Source organism: Nematolebias whitei, chromosome 2, assembly GCF_014905685.2.
Source record: "Nematolebias whitei isolate Nwh7 chromosome 2, NemWhi1, whole genome shotgun sequence".
Taxonomy (NCBI): domain Eukaryota; kingdom Metazoa; phylum Chordata; class Actinopteri; order Cyprinodontiformes; family Rivulidae; genus Nematolebias; species Nematolebias whitei.
In genome coordinates, this window is record NC_056499.1 from 2,088,513 (window position 1) to 2,095,634 (window position 7,122).

General features: G+C 41.5%; 1 protein-coding gene across 1 annotated transcript in view; it reads right to left on the reverse strand.

Annotated features, from left to right (window-relative positions):
* Window positions 1-7,122, reverse strand: part of fam189a1 (family with sequence similarity 189 member A1) — a 69,125-nt gene that overhangs the window by 11,410 nt on the left and 50,593 nt on the right. Inside the window, exons 3-4 of the mRNA XM_037692680.1 lie at window positions 2,152-2,286; window positions 699-859 (exon numbers count right to left, since the gene is read on the reverse strand). Of these exons, the coding sequence (XP_037548608.1) occupies window positions 699-859; window positions 2,152-2,286 (296 nt within the window). The remainder of the gene's footprint in view (window positions 1-698; window positions 860-2,151; window positions 2,287-7,122) is intronic.

The following is a 7,122-nucleotide window of genomic DNA, read 5'->3' on the forward strand; positions in this document are numbered from 1 at the left end:
TGGATGGATGGATGGATTTATGGATGGATGGATGGATTTATGGATGGATGGATGGATGGATGGATGGATGGATGTATGGATGGATGAATGGATGGATGGATAGATGAATGGATGGATTTATGGATGGATGGCTGGATGAATGGATGGATTTATGGATGGATGGCTGGATGGATGGCTGGATGGATGGCTGGATGGATGGATGGATGGATGGATTTATGGATGGATGGATGGATGCATCACTTGCCTTTTCCTCGTCATGACTAACAATGAAAACAGTTTTGTTGCATTAATTTTACTTCAGTTTATTTCTGTAGCTCCAAGTCACAACAGAATTGTCTCAGGACTCTGAACAGAAACATTCACATATAAAAATAAGTTAATAACAGTTTTATCCAAGGAACTCTATTTATTTAAAGGTTTCAAAGAATATAAAGCAGCTCTACACCCGGCTTGTCTTGACAGCTTTTAGAAGATAAATGAAGCTGCATTTGAGAAAACACAATAAAAACCAGTATTTAAAGTCGTAACACATCTTAATACTGAAAAAACTCACCGTTTTCATTATGGACCTAATGTGCAGTTTAACAATCACACTACCAGTAATTCACACTGGGCTCTAACAAGTCAACCAAGTATAACACGAATACATTAAGTGAATTATACCAGAAGTTACAGCAGCAACAGAGACGCTGCCTCACCTCTGTCCATCCATTGATGGGGTGCAGGTGTACTCTGGGGGGTAGTACGGAGGTGGAGGGATGGGGGGGACGAACTCGTCAAAGTCCAGGGTTTGATGGAGGATGGTGCCGTGTGGAGTCACACACTCAGCATGTAAGGCTCGAGCTCTGTGCGGCATAAACTGAAACAAAGCACAAGAGGAGGCTCCAGCAGGTTTTTATTGCACGTTACTTTATTGGGACTTTATTGTTTTAATCATTTTAGGGAAAAACAAGCAAATATGAACTTTGGATGTTGTGCTTCTGTTGTTTGAAGTAATTACAGCTCAGAGATGTTCATGGCAGTGAAGTCAGTGACCTGACTGAAATGTAACGAGGGGAAGAGATCCAGCTAGAGACAAACTTTAAATATCTTAATTATTGATGCTGTGATCGGTTTGTTTAAATACTGATCTCATTTCCATCAGTGTATTGATGTTGGACAACCTCCTTAAGTTAATCAAACGAATATGTTAAAATGACAACCAATAAAAATAACACAATAAAAGAGAGTCATGACAATAAAAAGCACATTAGGGTTCAGTACTCTGTTTGGATCAGGGCAGAAAATAAAAGAACGTTCAGCGCAGATTTAAAGGACGTCACTATTAGATGGAGTGATGAGGGAAGAGCTTTAAAACCAGCTGAAATAAAGTTTGACACACTTCAGCGTTCAGAAGTTCATTTAAAATATATTTTTGTGCCAATCTAGATGCCTCCGTTTTCATCTAATTGTTAAAGGCTGATGTTTAAGTTGATCACAAATTTTCACTTTCATGGAACATATTGAACAAAGTTTTAAATAATTTATTACGAGGATGAAGCAAAAAGTCTAGTGTAGTTTATTTATAATGAATGTCATAATGCAAGTCCTTTTTCTCAAAGGCATTTGTAAATCCAACAAGTCTCGAACAATCAATCCCCTTTACTCTCTTAACAACGTGGAGTATAATGTAGAATGTAATGTAGAACAATGACAACCTATAGGGTTAAATTCAAGAGATGATGAACAATATTCTGTTTTATTTCTCTGATACATTTTTAGAATTTACAAAAATAATCCAACGTTTTACGTCACTTCAAAAATGAACCAAAAAAGAGCTAACAGAATTTACATCTCTAAAATAACTTTCTACATTATGATGCAATACGCAGATTGAAATAAAATCACATCTTTTTAAATCTATTAAACTCGGCAGAAACAAAGAGAAGCCAGAACATTTTGCAGGACAGTCGCTGCTTTTATGACCGATTTGCTTCTTCGTGTTGTCAGGGCAAACGTGCAACCACAGGCAGCAACTTGTTTACACGTGCACTAAACTTGCAGAGTGAAATGTCTGGAAGGTTCGTGCATCTTAAGTTGCTGAACCGTGCTGACAAGTTTCTCTGCTGCGTGGCCACATGAACCAACACTTGCTGTTGCTCCATCACTCACCATCTGCAGCACATCGGTTGACACCATCTGCATGCAGCACATGGCCGTGGCGAGGGCACACACGATGGTGGAGATGACGTTCAGAGCACAGACGCTGAACAGCAGCTCCTGCAGGAGGCGAGACAGAGGAGGAGGCTGTTAGGAGCAGAAAGCTGAGGAGGAGGAGGAGGAAGAGCAGGAGGGAGACGAGAACGTTAAAAAGGAATGCAAGGTTAGGAAACATGACGATGTGATGTCAAATCCTGCAATACACAAAATATTGTGTTTCTGCTTCTTTGAGTGTTTTAAATGAATTTAAATGATTTAAATGATTTAAATGAATTTAAATGATGAGAAGAATCCAAGTTATAAACATACAAACCTTTAATCATGACAGCAGCGGACATTAGTGGACAAACTGACATCGACTCTGTCAGCAAATGTAAAACCAACGCAGACATGTTCCTGTTTCGCTTTACAACCTAGCTGTTTTAGTTTTGTTTTTTACCATTTATTTTATTTGTTCTTCTCACTTTCTTTGCTTTCCTTCTTAGGTTCTCTGCTGCTCTCATCACTTTTGTTAAATCAGGTCTCTGTTGTAAACGAGGCTCAATGAGACAAACCTGTAGAAATAAAGGTCGAATGAAACCTGTGCACGCTGATAAACCAGAGGACAAATAAGAACTGCCGTTTGTTCTGCAGGCCTTTATTAAGGGGATCAGTTTTAACCTGTAACACCTGAACCGTGCACGCTCATTTCCTTCGTGCACGTTCATTTCCTTCTATAGAGGCAGAGGGAGGATTGTAGCCTGAACTGCTGGTTCAAAATAATAAGAGTTATGAATTTTAGTCATTGAGATTAACAAAGAACATTTATTTTTATTTTATTAAAAAAATAAAGTAGTTTGAAGAAAAAACAATCTTATATAGTCTACCCCTTCTCTAAAAGAGATCCTGGTTTAATATTTCTTTGAAGACAAAAAGATGCAAGTGTTTGTAATTAATCCATCTATCATCATAACATGGCAACAGCATCTGTGAGATGATGAAACAGCAAAGAGTCAAATTTTGAACATGAGAAAACTGCAAAAGGAAAATATCCATCTTTTCAGACACTGTGTATAAAATCACGTGTGTCTTTGTTGTTGAGCTCATACGAGACATTTACAAACCACAAACAGCTGAAAGCCCAGAGAAGGACAGTGTGAACACTGACACGTGAAGCTCCTCACTGGCAGCAGGACGTGTCCTCTGGCCTGCTGTGCACAACAACGCCCACTGACATTAGTGTTGGTCCTGCAGAGACGCTGCACCGAGTTATCGTTTGCCTTCAAAGTGCCAGTACCAGGATTTTACGAGATCCACACGTGTATTTTGTCTTTTTTGCAGCGTGTGGTATAAAATAAATCAAGCAGCCGTTTGACTTGGCAACAAGTGTTTTTCCTTCAATTTAATTTGGTCTGAGCTGGAAGTGGAAACAACCTGAGTTACTTACAGTAAGAGCCAAACATGACAAATAACTCAAATATATATTTGATTAGAGACTAACAGTTTTCAAAACTTCCTACACTTTCTTTGCCTTCAGAATAAAAGTTTGACATTTTGTTCGTTTTTCAAATTAAAAATATCCTCAGACTTTACATAAACAATAGCTTCTGTCATTCACATTTAAATCACAGCCCATTTAATGTTTAAAGACTGTTATTGTAGCCAAACCTCCCCCTCCCATGGGATGCCCGTTTTCCGTGCGCCCTGGTCCTGGTCCTGGTCCTGGTCCAGGGTCTTCAGGCCTAAGGAAGCCTCTGGTGCTGTGTGAAACTCCACCAAAGCAGCTGCCTCCCCCTGAGATTACTCAGGCACTTAAACCTCACAGTGGCGTTCAGGAACCTCTGGCTCTTAATCACAAGTGGGGGGAATGAAGCGGAAGATTTATGGGTGGATCATTGCAGCATCTTCAGTGATGCAGGCACTGCACCAGTCTGTCATAGTGGGAGAGGGCTGAACCGAAAGGCAAAGCTCTCGGTTTACTGGTCAATAAATCAGCACGATGCCGCAGACGTTTATGAGCTGTGAGATTTGCTGATACAAGCAGCAAGAAGGAGCTTCCTCTGACGGGTGTCTGGACTCAGCCCCACAAAGAGGCTGTGGAGACGAGCTCAGATTAGAGCTGCTGGAGAGGAGCCAGCAGAGGTGTTGGACCTCTCAAGTGGAGGGTTGTAAGCTTGACTCCAGAGGCTCAGCTCCCCAGAGCTACAGGAGGTCATCTGCTGCCCCAGAACCTCCACCCAGACTAAAGAAAAGTGAGACGGGTGGAAAAATGAATTGCTGCTTACATTTTAGTGCTTAGACTTCTGTGTGTCCCACAAAGACCTGAAGCTTCAAAACAAGTATGGAAGTTGGTTTTGGAGTCGCCACAATGGAGGAATACACAGAAGAATGAGCCGACGACGAGACCCAACTGCTGCCTCTCAGAGCGTGAAGCTTCAACAAACTGAGGACCAAACGAGTGAACCCTGTTTGTGTCCATTCATCATGAAGCTGCCCGTCTGACTGCAGCCCACAGGGCATCCACTCCTGCAGATCTTGAAGGACTTCCTCCTGGAAGCTCTGCAGCTTCTGACACATCAGATCACTCAGTTGGACATTTTCTAACATCCAGGTATGATTTTTGTGCCATGTCCTAAAATATTAACGCACTGATGAGGACTAACAGCACAGTCATCTTCATTATTTGTATTCAGTGTTTAGGGATAGTTCCTGAGCCAAACAGTCATAATGACACAAGTTCAACTTTCATTATAACTAAAGTTTAGATTAAAACAGATTTAAGTCACATTCATCGTTCTCCTCTTTAAAGTACTGAGACAATTCACTCTCCCAAAGAGAACTAGTTGACATTATTCATCACGTTGTTAAATGATTGTCAATAACATGGTGTATTTTATCAAATTTATTGCGTCATCGTTCTACCTGCGGTCTGTTTGACTCTTTTTCTGTGCAGCTCACTTTTCTAAATGACAGAACATCTCAAAGCTGCTCACATTCACTAATCTTTCTGTTATTGTGGTCAGAAGGTAAAAAAAGTCAGAAATGTGGACACGGTTCAGTTCTTCACAGTTCTCAGTCCTAGTGTGAGCAGTTTGTCCATCAGGGTTTGGAGGATCATGGTGTTGAAGGCAGACGTGAAGTCCACAAAGAACATGGACGTAGGAGTCCTTCTGCTCCAGGAGGGTGAGAGCAGTGTGGACCACAGAGGAGATGGTGTCCTCTGCTGATCGGTTCTCCATGAATACTGCAAAATCTGAGCTTTTCTATAAAGCTCAGAAACTGAGCTTAAAGGAAGAAACTCAACTAGTTCGTAAAACACTGGTAAAGTTGCTGCAACGTGCATATCCTACAAATACAAAAAACACTGAAGAAAACATCTGAATCTGTAAAGCTGCGAGTGGGAGACGGTTCCTTCAAGGAATACTTGGACCTTTTTTTGATCTCTAACAGGAACGCTGCGTTGCATAAGTCTTTAAACACAAAAATATTTAAGATGGCTTCATTTTGATCCATCTGCCACAGATTAAATCACAAGTGCATACAAATCCTGCCAGGCTAAAATAATAAAACAGTTCAACAGAATTATGATGCTTCCTCTATATAAACATGACTGCTCACCAAATATTTAACCTCTGGAAGAAACCGCACCCCCGGGTCAGTCAGGGATAAATTATATTTCCGCTTCTGAACAGGAAACCACAAATTACCCCCACCCACACACACACACACACACACACACACACACACACACACCCACAGATGATCACCAGCCTCAGGCAGTGGAATGAAAAGAAGAAAACCCTGAGTGTGAATTAAATGTGTCTGGAGAATGAATGGCGTTTTTAAACACTATATTAAAAGGATGAAAGCTTCTTCAGGAACTGAGCGACTGCAGTGAATAGTAAATACGTTTACTGCTTCCTCTTCCTTCTTCATAACTCTGTTATCCTCTTTTTGATTTTAGAACCAGAACATGGGAGCTGCATCATCATCAGCATCAGTTATCTGAAGCAGAAACACTCCTCAGACTCGGAACAGACGCCTTCTTCTTTGGCATAACTCCACATGTCGGACTATTTTGGTACTGAATGAAGGTTTGAAGCACCAATTCCCCATCTCTTTAAAGAGTTATGATCACGGTGACAAATGTACTTGATCTTTCCTCCTGTCATCAGTATTCTTCCCTCCAAGAAGTCTTTTATTTGTTAATCACTGTTCTATAATCAATCAGGGACATCAAATGAATGGATATGATTGTCTTTAGTCAATAAAGACTCAGTCCTGCGGACACTAAATCATTCCTGTTGACTCAGGGAGTCCAGAAAATCTTTTCAGGTCATGAACTCACAAACTGCAGCCGGCCCAGAAACCAAAGATCATCCTTCTGGAAAATGATACAAGCTGTTTCTCTCAGACTGAAGACAGGGTGAAGGAGAGCCCTCCTGCCCCGATGGAACACCAGGATTGTCGGTTGAGGACGTTGAAGACGTGTACGACATTGGATTATGATAAGAGGATTTCTGCTTTTTGGGAGTTGGTGGTAAACTGGCTTATTGACAAATCTGGGAGGCGTCAGCAGCTGCTCTGGTCATTGTGAAGCTGCCTGGCATGGAAGGAATGTGCCGTGCACTCAACACTCACACTCAGACGATGTGCGAGCGAATCTCACTGGAGGGAAGAAATAGATCTTGGAGAGGTTGGTAGCTCGACTCTGCGTGTGTAATCATCTGTCTGTCTGTCTGTCTGTCTATCCATACATACACACAGACAGACAGACAGACAGACAGACAGACAGACAGACAGACAGACAGACAGACAGACAGACAGACAGACAGACAGACAGACAGACAGACAGACAGACAGACAGACAGACAGACAGACAGACAGACAGACAGACAGACAGACAGACAGACAGACAGACAGACAGACAGACAGACAGACAGA